Source organism: Ornithorhynchus anatinus, chromosome 21 (genome assembly GCF_004115215.2).
Source record: "Ornithorhynchus anatinus isolate Pmale09 chromosome 21, mOrnAna1.pri.v4, whole genome shotgun sequence".
Classification (NCBI taxonomy): domain Eukaryota; kingdom Metazoa; phylum Chordata; class Mammalia; order Monotremata; family Ornithorhynchidae; genus Ornithorhynchus; species Ornithorhynchus anatinus.
The window spans coordinates 15,500,395-15,526,673 of record NC_041748.1 but is presented as its reverse complement, the minus strand read 5'-3'; the positions used below and the strand labels follow the sequence as shown (position 1 = coordinate 15,526,673).

The 26,279-nt window shown below is 48.8% G+C and overlaps 1 protein-coding gene across 2 annotated transcripts in view; it reads right to left on the bottom strand.

Annotated features, from left to right (window-relative positions):
- AXIN1 (axin 1) overlaps positions 1-26,279 on the bottom strand; it is a 73,254-nt gene that overhangs the window by 27,980 nt on the left and 18,995 nt on the right. For both annotated transcript variants that reach the window (XM_029049253.2, XM_029049252.1), the window contains exon 3: positions 21,360-22,315. In XM_029049253.2, coding sequence (XP_028905086.1) covers positions 21,360-22,237 — 878 coding nt within the window. In that variant the 5' untranslated portion in view covers positions 22,238-22,315. The remainder of the gene's footprint in view (positions 1-21,359; positions 22,316-26,279) is intronic.

Sequence of the window (26,279 nt, the reverse complement as noted above, 5' to 3'; positions counted from 1 at the left end):
GCACCTAATGGGTGCTCAATAAATACCACCACCACTACAACTACTACCATCAGTCAATCAATCGTATTTTTTTGAGCCCTTACTTTATGCAAATCACTGTACTAAGCACTTGGTACAGAGTCGGTAAACACATTCCCTACCTATAGAGTTTACAGTCTAGATGGGGAGACAGACATTAATATAAATGAATAAATTATGGAGATGAACTCGAGTGCTGTGGGGCTGAAGGAGAGGGGAATAAAGTCTGCAAATCCAAGGGCCTGGGCGACGCAGAAAGGATTGGGAGAAGCAGAAAAGAGGACTTAAGCGGGGAAGTCCTCTTGTGGAGATGGGCCTTCAATGAGGTTTTGATGGTGGGGAGAGTAATCGTCTGTCGGATGTGAAGAGGGAGAGCATTCCAGGTCAGATGCAGGGTGTGGGCAAGGGGTCGGTGGTGAGATAGAGAGACTGAGGTACAACAAGTAGGCTGGCATTAGAGGGATGAAGTGTGCGAGCTGAATTGTAGTAGGAAACCAGAGAGGTGAGGTAGGGAAGGGGGAAGGTGACTGTGGGCTTTAAAGCAGATGGTGAGGAGTTTCTGTATGATGAGGAGGCGATGGGCAACCACTAGGGATTCTTGAGGAGTGGGTAAACATGGAATGAACGTTTTTGTAGAAAAATGATCTGGGTAGCATACTCCAGTATGGACTGGAGTGGGGAGAAACAGGAGGCTGGGAGGTCAACCAGGAGGCTGATAAAGTAATCAAGGCAGGATAGGATAAGTGTTTGGATTAACATAGAGCAGTCTGGAAGGAGAGGAGAGGGTGGATTTTAGGATTGTGACATTTAAACTGACAATCTGGTGACAGACTATGTGGGTTGAACAAGAGAGGGAAGTAGAAGATAATGGCGCAGTTACTAATCATTCAGTCGTATTTATTCTATCATTTTATTGAGTGTGTACTGCATGCACAGCAGCATACTAAGCGCTTGGGAGAGTAGAATATGACCATTTAACAGACATGTTCCCTGCCCGCAACGAGCTAACAGTCTAGAGGGGGAGACAGACACTAATGTAAATAAATAAATTACAGATGTGGGCATGAGGGCTGTGGGAAACAGCTAGCAGAGGATAGTTTCGATCCATCGACTTGATCCAATCCGGCTTCTCTCACTGCGTATTTGGAATAAAGGATGAACAGAGAAGGTCATAAGATTCATTCCACAACTACTACTATTACTACTAAAACAACCCCCACTGTTACTACTACTAATAATAATAATTATGGTATTTGTTAAGCACTCGCAATTGTGCCAAACACTGTACTGAGCGGTGGGGTAGATATGGGATCATCAGGTTCCACTTGGGCTCAGTCTAAATAGGAAGGACAACAGGAATTGAATCCCCATTTTGCAGTTGAGGGAACTGTGGCACAGAGAAGTGTTACCATTATCGCCAATACTCCTATCACTATCACTTCTACTATCTCGACTCTCCCTATTACTATCACTACTAGCCTAGTGGCAGGAGCCCATCTTGGGAGTCAGAGGACGTGGGTTCTAATCCCGGCTCCACCATTTGTCTGCTGTGTGACCTCAGGCAAGCCACTTGGGCCTCTGGGCCTCAGTAACCTCATCTGTAAAGTGGAGTTGAAGACTGTGAGCCCCATGTGGGACAACCTGATTACCCTGTTACTACCCCAGTGCTTAAAACAGTGCTTGGGACCTAGTAAGCGCTTAATAAATACCATCATTGTTATTTTAATTATTATTATTATTCCATTACTATCATTACCATCACAACTATTCCTACTACTAACTCGGCTACTACTCTTAGCCCCTTCCTGCCCCCTGAAGACCCTCCAGCCACAAGCGGTTGACCGCACCCAGGAAAATAAAATGCCACAAAAATCAAGGCCCAAAGGGAGAGAAAACACCAGGCAGAGACCGCTAGAACGTGAACTGGGGGTGCTGGCTCCCACTTAGACAGAGGACTTGAGTTTCAAGCTTGGACATTTCTTTAAATGATTCTCATTTCTTTCAAACCAGTGTGACCCAGTTTCCCTTACACATGCGCCAAATATTAAACACAAAACAGCTGAAGTTGAAAAGCTCCAATTTCCAGGCAGCTCAAAGGATAGTTCACCATTCACCTTGATTCCTCCCCCAGTGGTCTCTCTCTGTTGCTGAATTGTACTTTCTAAGTGCTCAGTACAGTGCTCTGCACACAGTCTAAGCTCAATAAATATGACTGAATGAATAACTGGGGTAAAGCTCACTGTGGGCTAGGTACATATCTGCTAACTCTGTCATACTGTACTCTCCCAAGTGCTTAGTACAGTGTTCTGCATAGAGTAAGCACTTAATAAATACCACTGGTGACGATGATGATGGTATTTGCTAAGAGCTTACTATGTGCCAAGCACTGTTCTAAATGTTGGGGTAGATACAAGATCATCAGGTTCCACATGGGACTCACATTCTAAGTAGGAAGGAGAACAGGTATTGAATCCCCATTTTTGCAGGTGAGGGAACTGAGGCCGAAGGAGTTAAGTGACTTGTCCAAGGTCACACCACAGGTAAGCGGCAGAACTGGGTTGAAAACCCAGTTCCTCTGACACCCACGCCCGGGCTCTTTCCACTGCAACCATTAGTATTTATTGAGTGCCTGCTGTATGCGGAGCATTCTACTTGGAAGAGGGCCAGTGAGGTAAAAAGCATGCGATCCCTTCCCTCAGTGGGCTGACATCTAATGGGGAGATCGACGTGGACAGAATTATTTAGTTTTAGGAGGAAAAAGAGAACTGTCACGGGTTACAATGTGACAAGAGAAAGATGGGTAAGTGAACAGGTGCATCGGGGATGACGGCCACCAAAATGGAGTCTCCAGAGGAGCCCAGGTCCAGTCACGAAGACTCCGGGAACAAGAAGTGCAGGAAGAAACTGGTTGAGGTGTGGCCTAGGGGAAAGAGCCCAGGCCTGGGAGTCAGAGGGCCTGGGTTCTAATTCCAGCTCTGCCACCTGCCTGCTGTGTGACCGCAGGCAAGTGACCTCACTACTCTGGTCCTGAGTTTTCTCAGATGTAAAATAGGGATTCAACATCTGCTCACCCTCCCACTTAGCAGGTGAGCTCCGGTGTGGAGCAGGAACTGAGTCCAACCTGATTATGTGGTATCTACTGCAGCGCTTACTACAGTGCTTGGCACATAGAGAAGCAGCATGGGTTAATGGCAAGAGCACAGGCTTGGGAGTCCGAGGTCGTGAGTTCTTATCCCACCTTCACCACTTATCAGCTGTGTGACTTTGGGCAAGTCACTTAATATCTGTGTGCTTCAGTTACCTCATCTGCAAAATGAGCAAGTCGCTTGATTTCTGAGGGCCTCGATTCCCTCATCTGCAAAATGGGGATTCCATACCTCTTCTCCCTTCCGTGGGAGGCCCATGCGGGACCAGCTCATTGAGGGCAGGGAATGTGACTGCTTATTGTGTTGTACTCTTCCAAGTGCTTAGTAAAGTGCTCTGCACACAATAAGCACTCAATAAATGCGACTGAATGAATGAATTTCTCCCCAGCATTTAGTGACTTGTAGCTCAGAGCTAAATAATAACTGTGGTATTTGTTAAGTGCTTACTATGTGCCAAGCAGTGTATTAAATGCTTGGCTACAGACAGACATTCTTGCAGACACACACAGCCCTGTTATTCAGTTCAGTGTTGTCGGTCAGACTTTCCCCCAATTAGAAACAAAGCTGGTTTAATGACAGACTTAAAGGCAGCTGAATTCTCATTTGAAATCTGTGGTTTTAGGTTCAGATGCTGAGGGGGAGGGATTAAAGGAGTGAGGTGAACCAACAAACTTGCGATTTATCGGCTCTGTCCTGGTTTGTATTTTTCAATGGTGTTTGTTAAGAGCTTGCTATGTGCCAGCCACTGTACTAAGCCATGGGGTAGATACAAGCTTATCAGGTTGGACACCGGCTATGTCCCACATGGGGCTCACAAGCTTAATCCTCCTTTTACAGAGGAGGTAACTAAGGCCCAGTGAAGTGGTTCACCCAAGGTCACACAGCAGACAAGAGGCAGAGCTGGGATTAGAACCCAGCTCCTTCTGACTGCCAGGCCTGGGCTCTATCCCTTAGGCCATGCCGCTTCTCCTAAGATTTGTACCTTTGAAATGATTTGGGTCTCAGAATGGGTGGCCTGTGAGTACACCAAGACGTCGGAGTAGGCATTGGGAAAATATAATAATAATTATGGCATTTGTTAAGCACTTACTATGTTCCAAGCAATGCTGTAAGCACTGGGGTAGATACAAGATAAGCAAGTTGTCCCACGTGGGGCTCACAGTCTTAATCCCCATTTTACAGATGAGGTAACTGAGGCACAGAGAAGCTAAGTGATTTGCCCAAAGTCACACGGCTGGCAAGTGGTACAGCCACATTAGAACCCACGTCCTCTGACTCCCAAGCCCGGGCTCTTTCACTAAGCCACGCTGCTTCTCAGTGTACAGTGCTTGCACGCAGTAAGCGCTCAGTAAATACGAGTGAATGAATGAAAACTTGAAATCGGGAAGCTGGAGTTGAATTCTTTCCTGCATAGCCTGTTACACTTCTATCTTATCATTAGACTCTACATTATTCTTATATCACTCCAGACCCAAGGCACTCAAGTCCATATTCCTCTAATATCTCCCTTATCTGTTAGTGCTCTGCACACTGTAAGCACTCAAAAAATACGACAATGAATAAATGAATGAAATGCTGTGTGACCTCGAGCAAGTCACTTTACTTCTCTGTGGCTCATCTGTAAAATGTGGGTTAAATCCTACTCCCTTCAACTTAGACTGTGAGCCCTGTGTGGGACAGGGGCTGAGTCCAACCTAATTACCCTGTATCTACCCTGATGCTTAGTAAAGGGCTGGGGATATAGCAAATGCTCAACAAGTACCATTAGGTAAAACAACAACAACAACAGAAAAAACATTGCTCAACTTTCACTCTGGACCCATAGATCAGCTTCTCTCCACAGTTAGGGAAAAGAAAAAATAAAAATCTCAGTCACTGAAGTGCCGAGGACCTGTCCCTTTCCTCCCGCCCTACCCAGTCAACCCGTCAATCGTTTTCATTGAGCGCTTACTATAAAATTCTATAAATAAAAATATTTATATATTTATTATATAAAGCGTTACTACTGAGCGCTGGAGAGAGCCCAATACAACAGTAAGCGTCCGTATTCTCCGAAACGTGGCCGGGGCCCTTCGTAGGCCCCCGTGCCCCGCGTCTGTGAACACGAAGTGGTGGCGAGGGGGTAGCTGGCTTTGCGAGAGGGCCAAGGTGTCAGCTCTCCCTGTGCCAAACCATTATGGAGTCTATTTATAACTCAAATGTTCCTCCCAGGCTGCAGGCGCAGGTGATGTCATGTGCTCCACACACAACATTCTATTCATCCACTGGGAAAATACAACATATTCAGGGTTTCTTTGATCCCAGCCTCAACCATCAGATTAGAAGTCAGAGATAACCAAGTCTCCACAAGATGAAAGGCCCACAGAAAAATAAATTACCAGTTAAGTATGAAGCAAGATGTATCCTCCCCACCCCACCCGCCAACAATCAAGTTATCTGTGCGCAGAGGATTTTGACCATGTGATTTCAAGCTCCTGGCAGGCATTTTATTTACTTTTATAGTACCCTGCCCAGAAGGACACCCCACCCACCTACTCCGAAGGTGGCCTGCACATCAAAGCGGTTTTATGACCCAAATTAAACAATAAGATAGGCGGGAGATGGTGAGTTTTTCTGAACTCTGGCTTGTCTCGGGATGGAGGAAGGGGGTCTAGCACAGTCCGGGTTGGAGCAGCAAGGTTCCAGGATCCACACGCCCTGGAGTTACCTGCATGGTAGATCACCAGCATCATTTAGGGGGGCTTTTAAATGATTTATATATTTTAAAGTCTGTCTCCCCCTCTAGGCTGTAAGCCCCCTTATGGGCAGGGATTGTCCCTCTTCATTGCTGTATTGTACTTTCCAAGCGCTTAGTACAGTGCTCTGCACACAGCACTCAATATGACTGAATGAATGAACAGACTGTTGTGCACTGGGAAGGTGTCTACTGGCTCTGTTGCAACCCGGAAGCGTTCAATGAATACCACGGATTGAATGATTAAGGCCGGATGGGAAGGTAGGCTTAGCCCCAAAGGAAACCCCAGTTGGACTGAAGTGGTTTAACCAAGTCAATGATAATAATTATTATTATTATAGTATTTGCTAAGCGCTTATTTGCCGAGCACTGTTCTAAGCACTGAGGTAGATACAAGGTATTCAGGTTGTCCCACATGGGGCTCACAGTCTTATTCCCCATTTTACAGATGAGGGAACCGAGGCACAGAAGTGAAGTGGCTTGCCCAAGGTCACCCAGCAGACAAGTGGCGGAGCTGGGATTAGAACCCACGTCCTCTGACTCCCAGGCCCATGCTCTTTCCCCTAAGCCACGCTGCTTTTCCTGCTTGACATGCCAGAGTCCTATGTCAGATCAATCAGTTGGTAGTATTTATTGAGCGCTTACTGTGTGCCAAGCACTGTACTAAGTGCTTGGAAAGTACAATTCGGCTACAGGTAGAGACAATCCCTACCCAACATGGGGCAGCACTTATGTCCATATCCGTAATTTATTTATGTATATTAATGTCTGTCTCCCCCTCTAGACTGAGCTCATTGTGGGCAAGGAATGTGTCTGTTTAGTGTTGTATTGAACTCTCCCAAGCGCTTAGTCCAGTGCTCTGCACACAGTAAGCGCTCAATAAATAGGACTGATTGAATGAGTGATGAGCCTTTATAACCCAACACAAATAGAACAGACTCACGGGCTCAGCGGCGAAAGGCGAGTCACGTGTGAGAGCAACTTTGATCCCTACAGGGAGCATGCCAGGATCATAGTGGGAGCATGCTGGAAGTGTGTTGGGAGCACGCTGGGAAGAGAGACGCCTCGGCGGCGGGAGCCTTCTCCTTGCCAAGGACCTTTTCCCAAGCTGCAGACTGGGATGGAGAAGGAGGGAAGGGAGGTGAGGTAGGAGGGGGCAAAGGGATGCACAGCTTTGAAGACAATAGGGAGGAGGTTTTGTTTGATAGGAAGGTGGGTGGACAAGCACTGGAGATTTTTGGGGGGGAGGAGGGGGCGACATGCCCAGAACGTTTCTGTAGAAAGGAGAATCTGGGCAACAGAGTGAAGTATGGATTGAAGTGGGGAGAGACAGGAGGTTGGGAAGTCAGAAAGGAGGCTGATGCAGTAAGGATTTACGGAGTGCTTACTGTTTGCAGAGCACTGTACTAAGTGCTTGGGGGAGGACACAACACTAAAATTGGAAGACGTGTTCCCTGCTCACAAAGAGCTCAGAGTCTAGAGATGGAGACAGACATTAAAATAGATTACGGCTATGGACATTTAAAGGCTGTGGGACTGAGGGTGGGGGGAATATCAAGTGCTTAAATGAATCAATCAATGACATTTATGGAGTGCTTACCGTGGGCCAAGCACTGTATTAAGTGTTTGGGAGAGAGTCCACTACAACAGAGTTGATAGCAGATTCCCTGCCCATAGCGAGGTTTAATGACCTGGAAATTGAGGGAGCCCGAAATGCACTGAAAATTCCAACCTGGGTCTTGGGAGAGGACACACCTTGGATTAGCGCTGGACTAGTTCTCTCCCTTCCCTTCAAATATCCTCACATTCCCCCTCCTTCTCAAGTGTGGTGGCTGTGGTATATGTTAAGCACTTACTCTATGCCAAGCACTGTACTAAGTGCTGGGGTAGAGAAACAGCGTCGTTTGTGGAAAGAGCACGGGCCTGGGAGTCAGAGAACATGGGTTCTAATCCCAGCTCCTCCACTTGTCTGCTGTGTGATCTAGGGCAAGTCACTTAACTTCTCTGGGCTTCAGTTACCTCGTCTGTAAAATGGGGATTAAAAGTGCGACAACCTGATTACCCTGTATCTACCCCAATGCTTGGAACAGTGCTTGGCACATAGCAAGCCCTTAACAAATACCATAATTATTATTATTACATGATCATCAAGTCCCACATGGGGCTCACAGTCTAAGTAGAAGGTACAACACGAATTGAAACCCCATCCAACCTGATTAACTTGTAACTACCCCAGTGTTTAGTACAGGGCTTGACACATAGTAAGCGCTTAAAACCATTTTTTTACACAGCCTTTTCACCCATCTTCCTACCTGTAAATTACTTCAATGCTTGTTCCCCATGCTAGACTGTCAAGAGCAGAGATTGTGTCTCCAAACTCTATTATCCCCGAGTTCTCAGTACAGCGCTCTGCATGTGGTGGGCACTCGGAAAGTACTGCCAATTGAGTGAGAGTGCACAGAAGTGAGGCACAAGTTCCCTGCCCTCAAGGAGTTTACGAACTAAATCTCATGGCCACTGTGGGTTTGCATGGAAGATGGAAAGGCATTTAATACCTCTGGGCTGTGTTAATCTAAACCAGATGAGAAGGTGCAAACCGGCTCTACTCTTCACCAGCAGTGGGATTCCCAGTGATAGTGAAGATGAGACAGCGTGGCCTAATGGATTGAGCACTGGCCTGGAAGTCAGAAGGTCCTGAGTTCAAATCATGGCTCTGCCACTTGTCTGTTGTGTGACGTTGGGCAAGTCATTTCACGTCTCTGGGCCTCGGCTCCCTCATCTGTAAAATGAGGATTAAGACTGTGAGCCCTTTGTGGGACAGGAACTGTGTTCAATCTATCTTGATCTACCCCAGCCCTTAAAACAGTGCCTGGCACTTAGTAAGCGCTTAAATGCCATAATTTTTTTTTATTATATAGAAGCTCTTTGTAGCCAGGGAATGCGTCTCCTGCTTCTATTGTACTTTCCCAAGCGCTTAGTACAGTGCATTGCACTCAGCAGGTGCTCAATAGCCACCCTGACTACTGGAACTTAGTGGATAGAGCCTGGGCCTGGGAGTCAGAAGGACCTGAGTTCTAATCCCAGCTCCCCCACATGCCTGCCGTGTGAACCTTGGGCAAGTCTGTTCATGTCTCTGGGCCTCAGTTACCTCACTGCTAAAATGGGGATGAAGACTGTGAACCCCATGTGGGACAGGGACAGTGTCCAACCTGATTAATTTGTATCTACCCCAGTGCTTAGAACAGTGCTTGGCACAAAGTAAGCACTTAACAAGAACCATAATTATTACTATTCTCTGGGCCTCAGTTACCTCTGTAAAATGGGAAATAAGACTATGAGCCCCATGTGGGACAGGAACTATGTCTAACCTGATTAACTGTATCTATCCCAGCGCTTAGAACATGGCTAGGCTCATAGTAAGTGCTTAACAAGTACCATTTCTCTGCAGTAAGAATAAGTAGTAATAATAATAGTGTTTATTAAGCACTTACTGGGTTCAAAACACTGTACTAAGCATTGAGAGATACCTTATAGGTGGAAATTAGACACAGTCTCCATCTCCTGGGGACTCACAATCTTGGAGTTAATAATAATGTTGGTATTTGTTAAGCGCTTACTATGTGCCGAGCACTGTTCTAAGCGCTGGGTAGACATAGGGGAAGCAGGTTGTCCCACGTGGGGCTCACAGTCTTAATCCCCATTTTACAGATGAGGGAACTGAGGCACAGAGAAGTTAAGTGACTTGCCCACAGTCACACAGCCGACAAGTGGCAGAGCTGGGATTCGAACTCATGAGTCCTGATTCCAGGGCCCGTGCTCTTTCCACTGAGCCACGCTGTTGATGTGGGGAGAAGGGATTGGAGACACAGCCAGAAATGATGAACCACTAAAACCAACAAAAACAAATTCACAAAATAGGCTCAAAGTCTATTTGGGGATGGAAGAGTCCGAGAGCATGTGAAAGCAAGCCAGGAGTAGGGATTTTTGTGGGTGGGAAGGAAGGAGGCAGTGATCGAGCTTTTCTGGGAGGGGTTGAAAGAGCTCGAGAGCTCACAGGAGCAGCGATCATCTCTGGCCCATCCCTCTTGGAGGAAGCTGGGAGCAGAGACCCTCAGTGGTGGGAGGAAAGGCAATGGTGACCACAGAACTTTTCTGGGCCGTGATGGAGGGGCCTAAGAGTGCAGGACAGCAGCGTGGAACTTGTCAGGAGCAGGGATTCATTCATTCGATAATTTATTGAATGCTTACTGTGTGCAGGGCACACCACTAAGGGCTTGGGAGAGTAAGATGCAACAATTCCCTGCCCACCACGAGCTTACAGTCTAGAGAGGGCGAGGCAGACATCAATACAAATAAATTACACCCTCAGTGGTGGGTGGAAAAGAGGTCCGAACAAACCCTCTGGCCTTCTCTCCCAGCTAAGCAGTCCAGAGAAGAGGCCTCCTCCGGAGAAAGAAAACAAGAGCGGGAAAACATCAAGAAGGCGGCAGCTTGAACTTCAGGGCGAGGGCAACCCCTTGTCGCGTGTCAAATGCCCGAGTCAGGTGAGTTCAAACTCGTTTCCGTGCCAGTTGGACTAACTCCAGGGTTGCTTCGCCCTTAAAACCAGTCTTAGGTGGTTAAAACACAAGCCGAGGCCTCGGAGTCACCAAAGAGACAGAGCCGACTTGACTCCGACGGCTGATAGGGGCACCTATACCTCGAAAGACTTGAAGCAAATCGGTTCTCGGAAGGAGGAGAAACCCAAGTTTCAAGGCTGGCGCCATCTCAGGGAGAAGGCTCCGCAGATGTTGGCTCATTTCACCAGTTTGCCTTTGTTTGCTTCTGATCTGCCGTTGGCTTATCTGCAGACTGTAAGCTCCTTGAGGGCAGGGAACATATTTACCAACTCTGCCTTATTACACTCTCCCAAGGGCTTACCTTAGTACAGTGCTCTGCACACAGTGAACCTTGAGGCTTGGTTTTTAGGCTTTTGATGCTTCCCTATCTCCGCTGCTGTGTTTGCCAACTACAGAAGGAATTGCCCCTTATCAACCTTGCTTTTTCACATCACTGATATGAAGGGCTTATTTGAGGAGCCAGCTTATCAAGCTTGTTTATTTTCCCCCTTTGTGCAAAACTGACACCCTTCCCACTGAAATCACCTTCTTTTGTGATCAACCTCAGCCATATTCATTTAGGATGTTGCTGGATGTTTGAACTACCAAGAAAAAGACTTTTTGAAACAAACAAAAAAACCTGACTCCAATTACATCCTGAGCCCCTTGAGGGCTGATGACGGACCACTGTGCCAATCCATATGGGCGGCATTTTAGGCGACAAAATTGTATTCCTGTGGACAAAAAAGGAAAAGATGACTTTTGTATGTATCTTTTCCCTGGAGTAATTGCTTATTATTGATGTGGCATTGGAGACTTCGAGATACTGTTTAAGTGTCCCTGGGCACTCTGAAAAAGAAAAATCTACAGTAACGATGATGATGAGTTTAAAGCTTACCGTACTAAGCTCTGGGATAGATACAGATCATCAGGTTGGACACAATCCATGTCCCACTTGGGGCTCACGTCTAGGTGGAAGGGAGAACAGGTACTGAATCCCCATTTTACAGAAGAGGACACTGAAGCCCAGAGGAGTGAAGGGAGAAATAATGATGATGATGATTAGGCACTTTATCATGTATTAATAGACACCTTATTATATACTATGTATCCACCTCCTTGCTGACCTCCCAGCCTCCTGCTTCTCCCCAACTCCAGTCCAAACTTCACTCTACTATGTGGATCATTTTTCTAAACAAACGTTCAGTACATATCTCCCCACTTCCCAAGAACTTCCAGTGGTTGCCCATCCACCTCTGCATCCAACTGAAACTCCTCACCATCAACTTCAAAGACCTCAGGTCAGCCTGCCTCCTCCTACCTCACCTCACTGATTTACTGCCCAGCCCGCACACTCCGCTCCCCTAGTGCCAGACTGTGCCCCAATCTCTGCCATCTCACCACCGACCCCTTTCCCACATCCTCCCCCCAAGCCCTCCATATACACCAGACCACCGCTCTCCCCACTTTCAAAAGGCTTATTAAAGTTGCATCTCCTTCCCCTATTAAGCCCTCTTTCCCCCCGCTCGCTCTCCCTTCTGTGTCCTCTACGTATTTGGACCTGTGGCCTTTGGGCATTTGATATTCACCCCACTCTTGGCCCCACACCAAAATGATTATAATAATAATTATGGTATTTGTTAAGCACTTACTATGTGCCAAGCACTGTTCTAAGCATCGCGGTAGACACAAGGTAATCAAGTTGTCCCACATGGGGCTCACAGTCTTAATCCCCATTTTATAGATGAGGTAACTGAGACACAGAGAAGTGAAGTCGCTTGCCCAAGGACACACAGCAAACAAGTGGCGGAGCAGGGATTAGAACCCACATCCTTTGACTTCCTAGCCCGTGGTCTTTCCGCTAATCCACACTGCTTCTCTAAAAGTGCCAGACTTTTGAAACTTGTTCACTCATTCGTTCATTTGATCATATTTACTGAGCATTTACTGTGTGCAGACACTGTACTAAGTGCTTGGGAGACCACAATGCAACAATAAACATACTCCCTGCCCACAAGTAGCTTACAGTCTACAGAAACAGCAGGATATACTGGATAGAGCATGGGCCTGGGAGTCAGATGGTCATGGGTTCTATTTCTGAATCCACTACATCTGCTGTGTGTCCTTGGGCAAGTTACTTAACTTCTCTGTGCCCCAGTTACCGCATCTGTTAAAAAAAAAAAATGGGGATAAAGAGTGTGAGCCCAATGTGGGACAGGGACTGTGCCCAACCTGATTAACCTCTATCTACCCCAGTGCTTAGAACAGTTCTTGGCACATAGTAAGCACTTAAATACCACAAATATTATTGTTACCCTTGGTGGGGGTGGGCGTTCCAATTCTACTTCTAATTCTATGTCAGACTTCTCCGGCTCAAGCAGGAGGGTATTTTCCTTCCAGGAAAAAGAACCAACATTATTCCTTCTTAAGGGAATTTTTTATTCCTGGGAGTTGGGCAGGGGATCCAATAGGAGAAAAACCCAAGATTTCAGGAAGAAAGGAGAGTGCTTTCTTGGGCTACTTCTTGGGCTTCCTGAAGACCCTACTTCCAACCAGGAAGTAGCCACTGTAACATCAAGAGCAGTACCTAAGCTTCTCCAAACCACTGCCTCACTATGGAGTAGGAGTGGCTGCCGACACCCCTTGTGGCTACCAGGCACTGAGATGCATCTCAGAGGACCTGGTTTCTAATCCCGGCTCTGTCACTTGCCTGTTGTGTGATCTTAGGCAAAAAACAAGAGCTGTCAATAGCCACCCTCTTATCCCCCAGGGACTGAGATACACCTCAGAGAACCTGGGGTCTAATCCCAGCTCTGCCAATTGCCTGCTGTGTGCCCTTGGGTAAATCACTTCATTTCTCTGGGCCTCGGTTCCTTCATCTGCAAAAATGGTGATTCAATAATTGTTCTCTCTCCTACTTAGATTGTGAGCTCCATGGAAGACCTGATGATCTTGTATCTATCCCCACTGCTTAGTACAGCACTTATCTGTAGTAAGAACTTAAAAAATACCACAATTATTATTATGCAAGTGGTGGAACCAAGGCATATCAAACATTCAGGAGAACAATTATGGTATTGTTAAGCGCTTTCTACGTGCCAGGGCCCTTTTCTAAGCGCTGGGGTAGCTACACGTTAATTAAGTTGGACACAGCCCCTGTCCCACATGGGACTCACACTTTTAATCCCCATTTTACCCTGTGGGATGGTCAGCCGCTCCCTCCCCGGAAACTGAGCTTGCAGCCTCAACCGAGGGAGGAGGTCACTAGCTTGGTTCGAAGCTTTACCCGCCACTGCCCTCCACGTTTCCTGAAATAGGTGAAAACAGGACCGGCTCAAGACTCCTGCTTTTTCCACTCATCTGATTCTAGAATGGCTGAAATAATCATGTGTCCCCTCCCTCAGCCTTGTGACTCGCCGCAAGACCCCAATCGCCGCAAGACCCCAATCGCTCAGGGGGCGCGACCAAACAGGAGCGGCGTCCCTTTGGAGAGAAGGCGTCTGAGAAAGTTCCGAGTGAGTGAGGACGGAGGCGGCCCGGAGGGGCGGCTTGGGGCCTTTCCCACCGCAGGAATCACCGCTATAAACATGCAGGGCCAGGAAACGTGACCTCATGATCGGCGGCAGCAGCCAACAACCTCTAGAGGAGAACATAAACATCAGAGACACCAAAGCAAGTTTGCTGGGCAAGTGAGGGTTGGGGTGGGGGGCTGAAGTAGAACAGAGAACAGGGAACAGCCTCTCTTCAACCCCCAAATCCCTGTTGCCTGTTCCCCCTTCTACTTAATAATAATTATTATTCTTATTATAGTATTAAGCACTTACTATGTGACAAGCACTATTCTAAACACTGCAGTAGATACAAGGTAATCGGGTTGTCCCACATGGGGCTCACAGTCTTAATACCCGTTTTACAGATGAGGTAACTGAGGCACAGAAAAGTTAAGTGACCTGCCCAAGGTCACACAGCAGACAAGTGGTGGAGCTGGGATTAGAACCCTCGTCCTCTGACTCCCAAGCCCGGGCTCTTGCCACTAGGTCATGTTGCTTCCCACTTAGACTGAGAGTCACGGTTGGGACAACAGACTGAGTCTGGCCTGATGGTCTTCCCCTGGCTTAGAGGAGTGCTTACCACATAGTGAATGCCTGACAAATACCATAATTATTATTATTACCACTGATTGACTGATTGATGCATCAAGCACTGGTCGAAGCACCGGGGTTGATACGCGTTGATCCGGCCAGACACCGTCGCTGTCCCATACGGGGTTCGCAGGCTTTGTTCGAGCTATGTGTGCTAGCCAGTTCAATTCCCTTAACTTTTTCACAGGAAGCAGGATGGCCTAGTGGACAGAAGCCGGTCTGAGTCTCAGAGGGACCTGGATTTTAAACCCAGCTCTACCAATTGTCTGCCACCTGACCTTGGGTAAGTCACAACTTCTCTGAGCCTCAGTTACCTCATCTGTAAAATGGGGATTAAGACAGTGAGCTCCACGTGACACGTGGACTGTGTCCATCCTAATTATCTTATATCTGCCGCAGTACTTAGTACAGTCCCTGGCACCCAGCAAACCACTTTAACAAATCTCATTTAAAAAAAAAAAAAAGAGCTACTCCACACAAATGTCTTACTCTATTTTCTTTTCCAGCCCTTTAATAAGTGAATAGGTCGAATTATTTTGCTTCAGTTTCAGTGGACTTGGTTACGACTCCAATGTTCTTCAGTCCTCGATTTAGGAAAAAACAAATAAAATCCCCAAACCCCAAAACACTTCCCTATTTCCTGTTAGCTGCTGAGACTTCCTGTTTTATACTTACTCTTTCTTTCGCTTTCACTATCTGGGCATAATTTTTTTCAGCCCCCCACATTAAACTGAGAGCTCTTCGAGGGTAGGGAATGTGTCTTGTTGCTTTTAGGCTCTCCTTGATGCTTAGTACAGCCCCTAACACTTAGTGGACACTTGATAAAACAGGAAGCAATGTGGCCTAGTGGAAAGCGCCCGGGACTGGGAGTCAGAGGACCTGGGTTCTTATCCTGGCTATGCCACTTGCTTCCTATGTGACTGAGGGCAAGTCACTTTAACTTCTCTGGGCCTTGTCTACCTCATCTGTAAAGTGGGGATTAAGACTTTGAGCCCCTTATGGGACAGGGAATGTGCCTACCCAATTAGCTTGTCTCCACTCTAGCACTTAGTACAATGCCTGGCACATGGTAAGCACTTCACAAATACCATTTTTAAGAAATTAATAAATGCCACATTTTGACTGCAATATTCTCCATAATCCTGAGGCCTCTTGCCTTCTCTCTTCCCATTTTTTTTCTGAAGACCTCAACTCTCCTTTGCTCAATCTGCCAACATAGGTTGGGCGAATAAGTCCACCTTGGGAGAAGCCCTGGCTCCTGCCAGAAGGTTCCGGGTGACATCTGCCTCACAGAGTTGCCTGGGCACACCTCGGGCCGAGCCTGAGGAGAATGTCCGACTGCCCAACGGCTATCTACTGGAAAACACTGGGCTCGAGGCCAGAAATCCAGTTGCTCCCACTAAATGGATTTCCTCTTCAAAGGAGACCGGTTGATAAGGAGCAATTGGGTTCTCGCAGTCCTCTGTCTGGGGGTTGGGCAGTTCCCAGAATGCCCTTGGCCTCTGGCGCCATTGGAGCCTCCCAATCAATCAGTGGTATTTATTGAGTGCTTAATGTGTGCAGAGCACTAAACTAAGCGCTTGAGAGAGGACAACTGGAAGGAGTTGGGAGCCACGCCCTTCCTGTCCGGAAAGGCCAGGCGAGCCTCGGTGCCCCCGATAAAGGCAAGAACCTGAGCACCGGATTCCCGCATGGTGCCACTCCTGACCTTTCATCACTGCCTGGTGCATTCCTGCGGAGGCCTGCAGTGCCACGGGCACACACACATCCAGGGCCGGGCCCCAGGGCCGCAGGGTCATTTGCCGGAAATCCTCTCACGGTTGGCAGCCTCGTCTTCAAACCGAAGGGCAGCTCAGCCGCCGCCAAGCCTGCAAACTCCACTCTAATCACTTAGCCCAATCATCATCATCACCATCATCATCATAACTGCGGTATTTGGTAAATGCTTATTAAGCACTTACAGTCAAGCACTGTACTAAGTGCTCGGATAAGACAAGAGCATCAGGTCCCACATGGGGCTCACAGTCTAAGTGGGAGGGAGAACAGAGATTGAGTCCCCCTTCAGCAGATGACGGAACAGAGGCCAGAAGTGAAGTAGCTTGCTCAAGGTCACCCAGCAGGCAAGTGGTGGAGTCAGGCAAGTGATGGAGGCAGGATTAGAACCCAGACCCCGGGCTCTTTCAACAAGGACACGCTGCTGCTCAACATGTGGACAGGCACAATTATCATGCGGTGGCAAAAATTTGGAAACTCGACTGTTCTGGAAGCATATACTCACACAAGCATACACACACCTTCAGTACGAAGAGCTAAAAGGCCAATTACCCTTACACATCAGATAGGAAGACACCTCCAAAAGAATTCTAGTATTTACAAAGGGCTCAATAGGGCCAAGCACTGCATTAAGCACTGGGGCAGACACAAGAACATCAGATCAGCCCGAGTCCCTGTCCCTGAAGACGTTCCCGGGCAGGTGACATTGGGTTGAAGAAATGTACACTCGGCTTTGACCCCTTTAAGTTTATGAAGGTTCTAGGAGATTTTAATAGCGCTCCAGAGTCATTTCTTCCTACCCCTTGAAAAAATCCTTTTTAATCTCTTCTCAAAATATAAAGAAGGCAGTCTAATGAAAATGTCCCTCGGAATTCATTTCCAAAGCTGGAAGGCTGGGACCCTTCCAAATTTCCCTCTATGAAGCCGACAATCGATAACCAATTCGCAATTCATTTGTAATTCCTGCAAGCAGGCAATAAGCAGCTGGCCTAGTTTGAGAAGCGACGTGGCCCAGTGGATACAGCATGGGTCTGGGCATCAGAAAACCTAGATTCTAATCCTGACTCCACCACATACCTATTGTGTGACCTTGGGCAGGTCGCTTCACTTCTCTGTGCCTCAGTCACCTCATCTGTAAAATGGGGATTAAGACTATGAGCTCCATGTGAGACAGGGACTGTGTCCAACCTGAATAACTTGTATCTACCCCAGCACTTAGAATGGTATTTTAACAAATACAATTAAAAAAAAAAAAAAAGAGCCAGGTCTTCACCCAAACATGGCTACTTTTGGGGTGGAATCATTTCTCCAGGGTCACCGTCTCAATCCAAGCTTTCCGCAAAATTTAAGAAGCTGGTTGTGGTTTGACGGCAGAAGTTTCTAAGGAACGTTTGCTCACTGAAATTCCTTTCCTTAAGCTAACACTGCCGGCCCCTTCAAGTAGCGGTGGCCCAGATCAAAGTCCGAATTATGACCAGGGCACCTGGATGGAAAAAATTATTTTAGAAAATGACCTACGAGGGTGGCTTTGTCAGCCGTTACTGGTGACTGGAGAGGTCAAGAACTGGAGCCCCCGGGAGACTGCAAAACAGGTGAAAGAGACTCTGTCCAGGCTTCTGAGAGCTCTAAAACAGCGTGGCCCAGTGGAAAGTGCGTGGGCCTGGGAGGCAGAGGACCTGGGTTCTCCTTCTGGCTCTGCCACGTGTTGGCTGTGGGACTTTGCTCTTTGCCTCGGTTTCCTCATCTGCAAAATGGGGATTAAATCCTTCTCTCTCCTACTTTAGATAGTGAGCCCCATGTGGACAGGGAATGGGGTCCGACCCAATTATCCTGTATCTATCCCGGTGCCCGAAACAGCGCTTTTTTTAAATGGTACTTGTTAAGCACTTACTGTGTGCCAAGCACTGTTCTAAGCACGGGGGTAGATACAAGTGAATCAGGGCAGACAACAGTCCCTGACCCACAAGGGGCTCCCAGTCTAAATGGGAGGGAGAACAGGGATTTCATCCCTGTTTTAACAGTTGAGGCAACTGAGGTACAGAGGAAGTGAAGTGACTTGCCCTAGGTCACACAGCAGGCAGGAGGCGGAGGTGGGGTTAAAACCCAGGTACTCTGACTCCCAGACCCAGGCTCTGTCCACTAGGTCACACTGCTTCCTAAACTAGGCTACACTGCTTATTATGTGCTTTGCACATACGAGGTGCTTGAGTAGTGCTATAATTATTATTATTAAAGAGAAAAGATAAGCCTGTCCGTCTGACGCCCCACTAGTCCATCAATCCGTGAGTGCTATTTATTGAGCATTTACTGTGTGCCCTGTAGCAATACTAATAATAATGGTTATGGAATTTAAGTACCTACTATGTGCCAGGCACTGTACTAAGCACTGGGGTGGATACGTGCTAATCGGGTTGGACACAGTCCCTATCCCACATGGAGCTCACAGTTTCAGTGCCCATTTTACAGATGAGGGAACTGAGGCCCAGAGAAGTAAAGTGACTTGTCCAAGGTCACACAGCAGACAAGTGGTGGAGCTGGGATTAGAACCCATGATCTTCTGACTCCCAGGCCCAAGCTCTAGCAACTATGGTAGAGACAGGGCAGGGACTGACTGAGCGAGTCTTCTAGTGTCCCTGATTGCTCCAGGGCTCGGCACGCACTAAGTGCCCAGTCTGGCATTCTGTGTGGGGAGGGGTCCAGTACAACGCTCCACCCAAAGAAAGCACCCAATACGACACTTTACACATAGTAAGGACCCAGTACAAGATTGCACAGAATGGAAGAGCACACAACTGGGAGTCAGGAGACCTGGGTTCTAATTCTAGCCCTCCTTCCCCCCCTGCCTGCTGTGTGACCTTGGGCAAGTCATTTCACCTCTCTGGGCCTCAGTTTCCTCATCTACACAATGGGGACTGAATATCTGCTCTTCATTCTCCCTTAGACTGTGAGTCCCACGTGGAATGGGGACTGTGTCCAATCTGATGGAAGTCTACCTACCCCAGTGTTTAGCACAGCGCTTGTCACATCAAGCTCTCATCTGCTTACCCTAATTTCCCTCCCTACTGCATCACTTATGTATTTAATCCAACCCGCTAAGCACTAAATTACCTGCTCCACCCCTACTGCACTTACGTCCATATTCTTGGGTTGCTTCCCCTACCTGTAATTTATTTTAATATCTAACTCCACCACTAGACTTAAAGCTTCCTGAGAGTGGGGACTGAACCTACCCTCTGCGTAATAATAATAATGGTATTACTACTTACTATGTGCCAGTCACTGTACTAAGTGCTGAGGTGGATACCATCACACTGGGTTGGACATAGTCCCTGTCTCAGAGAGGGCTCACAGTGGACCGTATGGGACAGGGACTGTGTCCAACCTGATTAACTTGTATTTACCCCCAGCACTTAGAATAGTGCTGGGGACATAGTAAGTGCCTAACAAATACCATAATTATTATTATTCTTCTCTGGGCCTCAGTTCACTCAACTGCAAAATGGGATTCATTCCCTGTTCTCCCTCCTCCTTGGACTGTGAGGTGGAACCTGATTCTGGTGTATCTACACCAGTGGTTCAATCCAGCGCTGAGGCTGATACAAGTTAATCAGGTTGTCCCAAGTGGGGCTCACAGTCTCAAACCCATTTTACAGATGAGCTAACTGAGGTACAGAGAAGTGAAGTCACTTGCCCAAGGTCACACAACAGACAAGTGGTGGAGCTGGGATTAGAACCCATGACCTTCTGACTCTCAGGCTTGTGCTCTATCCACAACGCCATGCTGTTTCCCTAAAGTTAAGAGAATTTAAATGATTTCCCAAAGTCAAACAGAAGGCAAATGGCAGAGCCAGGATTAGAACCCTGGTCCTTCGGCTTCCAGAACTGTGCTTTATTCACATTCATGTCTGCCCCCGCTTCTAAACTCTACTCAAAGGACTTGGGTTCCAATCTTAATGGGGATTAAGACTGTAAACCCCATGTGGGACGACCTGATTACCTTGCTTAGAACAGTACGTGGCACATCGTAAGTGCTTAACAAATACCATCATCATTAATTATTATTATTATTATTAAATCTCCCTTTTACAGATGAGGGAACTGAGGCACAGGAAAGTGAAGCGACTTGCCCAAGGTTTACACAGCAGACCAATGGCAGAGCCGGGATGAGAACCCAGGTGCTCTGAGTCCCAGGCCAAGGCTCCTTGCCCAAGGTCACACAGCAGACAAATGACAGAGCCGGGATTAGACCCCACATCCTCTAACTCCCAAGCCCGGGCTCTTTTCACCAAGCCACGCGGCCTCTGTTCCGCTCTCCCAGTTTCCCTGGCAGCCGCCCCCTTCTCCTCCCTGGAAAACAAGTTTGAAGACAACTCTCCTCCGTCATCTGATAGGGACGGCCCTTTCCCACTCAGTAGGGGCAGGGGAAGGTGACAAATCAAGAGAGATTCTCTTGCCCCCATCCCTTGGCCCCAAGATGGCCTTCAATTTGATGACCAATTTCACCCCCAAATTCCAAGAGTCTATTTGAGGCTGCTAACCCCGGCCGGGGGCAAGGTGGAAACGGACCCATCTCTCTTTAGAACAGCACCAGCGGCTCCCGTCCCCGCAACTCCCAGAGGCCTTTGCTGAGAGAAACCGCCCCCCAGGCTCCAGGGAAGTGGGGTCATCTCCCCCTCCCAACAGCCACAGTTGTTGAATCAGACACGGGCCCGGCTCTTCCCGGACCCATTCGTTTGAAGGGAACGGATCTCGGGGTGATCGGGCAGAGGGGGGGAAATCCGCCCCGTCCCCCCTCAGAGCATCTTCCCCTGCTGAGTCAGAAAGGCCGATGGCCACCGGTCCCCGAAATCCGGAGGCCTGGCTTTGCGGAGGGTAGGATCACCCGCCCATCCGCAGACCACCAAGACAGGCACAGAGACACACACACTGCCGCCCAACGGAGCCTTACCTGAACTCTCTCCCTTCGCTGTACCTCCGGGAGGAAGCGGCCCGCTGGGTGGCGGTCTCCATGAGCAGCTTCTGCGTGAGCTGGCTGGATGGGGCCAGATCCCCGAGCCCGTCCTCACCCGGGGCCTGGTCACACTTCCACTCCTCATCCTCGTTCAGCGTGGGCAGGTAGCCGGGCCCGCTCTTGCCCGCCCCCGACCCAGAGCTCTGGTCGCTTGGAATCTTGGGGCTCTCCAGGCCCGTCCGTGTATACTCCAAATAAATATCCGACTTGAGGAAGAGCGGGTAGGTGTTGTCCTCCATCAAGGCCTGGATCTCCGTCTGGGCCTGGTCGAACATGGCCGGGTCGACCTGCTGCCTGACGATGCAGTCCTTGATGAAGCTCTTGGTGGCCGGCTTGATCTGCCGGGCCACGATCCCGCCGCCGGCCAGCACATACTTCCGGTAGATGGCCTTGGCCAGCTTGAGCCTCTTCTCCTCGTTGGCGTCGCAGGGCTCCAGCTTGCGGAAGCCGCTGCAGGCGAACCAGAAGTCCAGCAGGTCGGCGCAGTCTTCTTGCTGCAGGAACATCCGGAACAGGCTGATCCCATCCTGGTCGTCTAGCAGGGAGTGCAGGGACTCGGCCCACTTCAGGTAGGGGGGCGTGGGCGAGGCGCTGCCCTCCGGCTCGTAGCCCAGGTCCAGGTCCGACCTCCGTGGGGTGGCCGTTGAGGTCTCGCTCTTGGCCCCCTCGCCTTTCCCGCAGTAGGGCCCGTGGCTCGCCGGCCGCGGGTCCGCGGAGACCAGCTCGCCCTCCTCACCGGGGACCGGGGGTCTGGGGGCATCTTCCGTGAAGGGTCCCCCGAGGTCCAGGGCGAAACTCGGCTTGGGGCCGTTCATCTTGGGCCCTGGGGGCCTGTCCGGCAGGTGCCGGGGATGCGGGGGCTGTCCTAGAGTCCCGCTGGGCCGTGCTTCGTCCTGTCGAGACCAAGGACGGGACAGGGGTTGGGGCGGGTGGGGAAAGATGACCCGGAACCAACCCCGGGGGTAAGGAATCCGACCACAGCCATGTTCGAGAACACACTTCCATTTCCCCGGCTACCAGGTGAATGCTCACTCTGCCACCGGAATGAGGAGGGGTGAGAGAGACAGGGGTTGGGAATCGCCAGGGCGGGTAGGACACCACAGAGGGACAGGGGCAGAATGGCAGAGGCAGGAGGATGGGGAGAGGGAGGTCAACCCCACATTCTGATTAGGAAACCCGGGAATCTAAAATGACAGATGGGAGGCTCGGAGGCCCACTGAGGCTCCGGGCCCTGCCGACACCTGGCCATCCAGGAGGACTGGGCCACTAAAAAGGGTCTCAGCAGACCTGTGGAAAGCTCCCTGTGGAAGGGGCCCTGGAAGAGGGCCCGGCAGCCCCAGCCTTCCTATGGGTGAGAGTGCGCTACCCTCACCTTTCAGCTTAGCTTAAAACAGTCGGTGTCCACCAACCCCACCCAATGCAGAGTGGATTTTCCAACCTCCCAACATGTGAATTCAAATTCAGCTACCAGGAAAATTTCTTCCAGGGGCAATCGAGAGCAACCCGAGAAATATGGGGAGAGGCGCGGGGGCGGGGGTCGCTTCCAAACTTTGCCTCTGTTGCGGCCTACAGCTGACCACAAGCCGTCATTCGCTGCAGGCGTGGAGCGGACCCTCGACGACCATGACTACTCCACTAGACTTTCCATTATGCCTTCTGATCTCTCTGTCAGTAAACAGCCAGGCCGCTGGCTCCCGCAATGGGACTGGAAGCTCTCATCCTGGGAGTGGAAGCACTCAGTACAGCCCGTTGCGGTGGCTGAGCCCTTGCCAGCTACCACTACTGCCACTACTACGAGAAGCTTTCTCGGGGGTCCCTGGGCTTCCAGAGGCCCATCCTGCCCCACTGGGAATTTCAACAAGCATTCCAGATACAAGAGGGGGCCACGGTCATGTGTCTGCAGCCCCGGGGCCCAGAAGGGTTCAGCCACTTGGCCGCCCTTCTTGCTTCCATCTTGGTCTCTCCTCAGGGCCCCCGTTTGTGGAAGATCACGGGCTGTTTCGGGGAAGCCTGCAAGCTGCTCATGGGCAACGATCGCAGCTACCAAAACTAATGGATCGGACTCTCCCAACAGCTTAGTCTCCCCTTCTAGGCCGGAAGCTCATCGTGGGCAGGGAACTTGTCTACCTACTCTGCTGTACTGTCCTCACCCAACTGCTTAGTCCAGCGCTCTGCACACGGTAAGCGCTCAATAGATACCACTGATGGACTGATTGACTGCACCCAGTTGGCCCGCAACCCATGGCATTGACTGGTTGCGCAACTGATCGCCTTCGGTTAGCCTGGCAGAATTGGGAAAGGGGCTCAAGGGGAGGAGTCCACGGCACCTTCATATTCGAGCAGGTTGGCTTCATGGAAAGGATACTGCCCCTGGGGGAACCACGTTTGACTCCCAGCTGTGCCCATGGGTGGCATGTGGCCGTGGGCAAGTCTCTGTACCCTTCCTGGGCCTCCATTTCCTCCTCCATAAAATGGGGACAAGATCCTGGCCAACCCTCCTTCTTCAAAGGGGGGTGCCCCTTGTGAGACAGAGACTTTCTGATTGAGTTATTCCATCAATGATATTTATTTATCCCTCTAGACTGTAAGCTCCTGGTGGGCGGGGAATGTGTCGTATTGTACTCTCCCCAGCGTTTAGTCCATTGTTCTGCATACGGTTGGTGTTCAATAAATATGACTGATTGACTGAACGCTTACCGTGTGCAGAGCACTGGACTAAGCGCTTGAGAGACGACAGTACAAGAGAGTCCTTAAAGTCTAGACATGAAAGTAAATTACAGGTATAGACATAAGTGCAGGTGGGTCCAAGTGCATAGGGGAGGCAGAAGGGAAAGGTAGAAGGGGAATTGAAATGAGTTTGGACCTCAACTAGTTAGCAGCTCGTTAGCATCTGATAGGTCAGGTCATTAATAACTATGTCAGTGTGAAAAGACTCAGTGGTAGTTTCATGGGGATGGGCAAAGGCTTGGAAAACCTTTCTCTGGGCTTGAAAGATCATTTTCCAAATCTCCAGTGGAGCCTGGGAAAGGCCAACTTCTTAAAGATAACACCTCAGTATTCTATCCCACGCAAGGGAAAACAGGCGTACCCCACCATGTGCCACGTCCGCTAGACGGAGGAGAATCGTCCATCTACCGATGGTACTTATTGGGTACTTATTGGGTGCTCGCTCTGTCCAGGCTATGGACTGAGCTTTGGGGAGAATACAACAGTTAGTAGACACTATCTCTGCCCCCAAAGAGCTTTCAATCTAACTCCCTACCTTCTATCCAAAGCTTGAGGTAAAAACACGCACTGTGGGGGAACTGAGTGTACAGCCAATCATTGGTGTTTACTGAGTGCTTCCTGGGTGTAGAGCACTGTACTAAGAACTTGGGACTCAACACTCTTGAGTTGGTAGAAACATTTATTGCTTACAGTCTACATCATGTTTATAAGGCGCTTTTTGTTCCAGGTGAATTTGAATTTAAATTACAGTGCCTCCATCCACACTGCAAACTCTATCTTGGCTTAAGCACTTCTCTTCCCCTCCCTTTGAAGGAGTCTGATTGACTTGAATACAGTGATTAGAGCTCCTTTCAATTTAGCATAGATAATGGCAGATCTATTTAGGACAGATAATGGCATCTCTTGCCTGTTGGCACAAACTGCCTTTTTTGCTGAATAGGAGAGGAAAGGGAATGCTTTGAAAAGTACTTAACTGCATTTACACATGGAAGCACAAAAATGCTAAGTCAAAATCTTTCATTATTGGTACCCATTTCCAATGCTATTTGATCCTGGAACTTTCAGTACTGTGGTTTTTGTCAGCTGTTTTGTCATACAGTTGGTTCGTTTTGCTCAGTTTTCTGGACCTTGGGAATAAATTAATGCACTTTACATTCTTTTTCCTATTACTATTATTATTACTGGATGGCATTTGTTAAGTGCTCACTAGGTTCCAGGCACTGTACTATACTAGAGAAGGAGTGTGGCTTACTGGAAAGAGCATGGGCTTGGGAGTCAGAGGTCGTGGGTTCTAATCCCGGATCCGCCACTTGTCAGCTGTGTGACTTTGGGCAAGTCACTTATCTTCTCTATGCCTCAGTTACTTCATCTGTAAAATGAAGATTAAGACTGTGAGCCCCATGTGGGACAATCTTGTATCTACCCCAGTGCTTAGAACGGAGCTTGGCACATAGTAAGCACTTAACAAATACCATAATTATTATTATTATTATTCCATTACTATCACTACCAGCAGTGTAATACATAGATAGTAGGTTGGACACAGTCCCTGCTCCAAATGGGGTTTAAAGTTTTAATCCTTATTTTACAGGTGAAGCAACTGAGACCCAGAGAATGTTCTACCCTACCTCTCACAGCAAACAAGTGGTGGAGCTTGGGTGAGAAAACCAGGGCCTTTACTCCCAGGTTTGGGTCCTTTCTATGAGGCCAAGAGGCTTCCCCTATGGGACACTGGACTTGTTTGGCACTTTCCCGCTTAGAACTGTATTTTCACAGAAACATGAAATGCAGTGAAGTAGCGCAGTATCTTGAATATGTAAAAGTTTTCCCCTAGTGCTGTCACATCAATTACTTCATTTTATCTGAACCACAACTCTTTGAGGTAGGGAGAGACAGGCATACTATTAACTCCGTCTCTATTTTACGGAGGAGGAGGAATCTAATGCCCAGAGAGAGAGGTGAAGTAACTTGCATAAAGTCACACACAGCAGGCCCGGTCAGGACTAGAACCCAGGTTTCCTGATTCTCAGACCTGGACACTGCCCCCTAGTATACACTGTCCCTGCTATGTCTGATCTCATTTTTTTGTCTCTCCCACTGTGCTGAGCACAGTGCTCTGGCCCCAGGTAA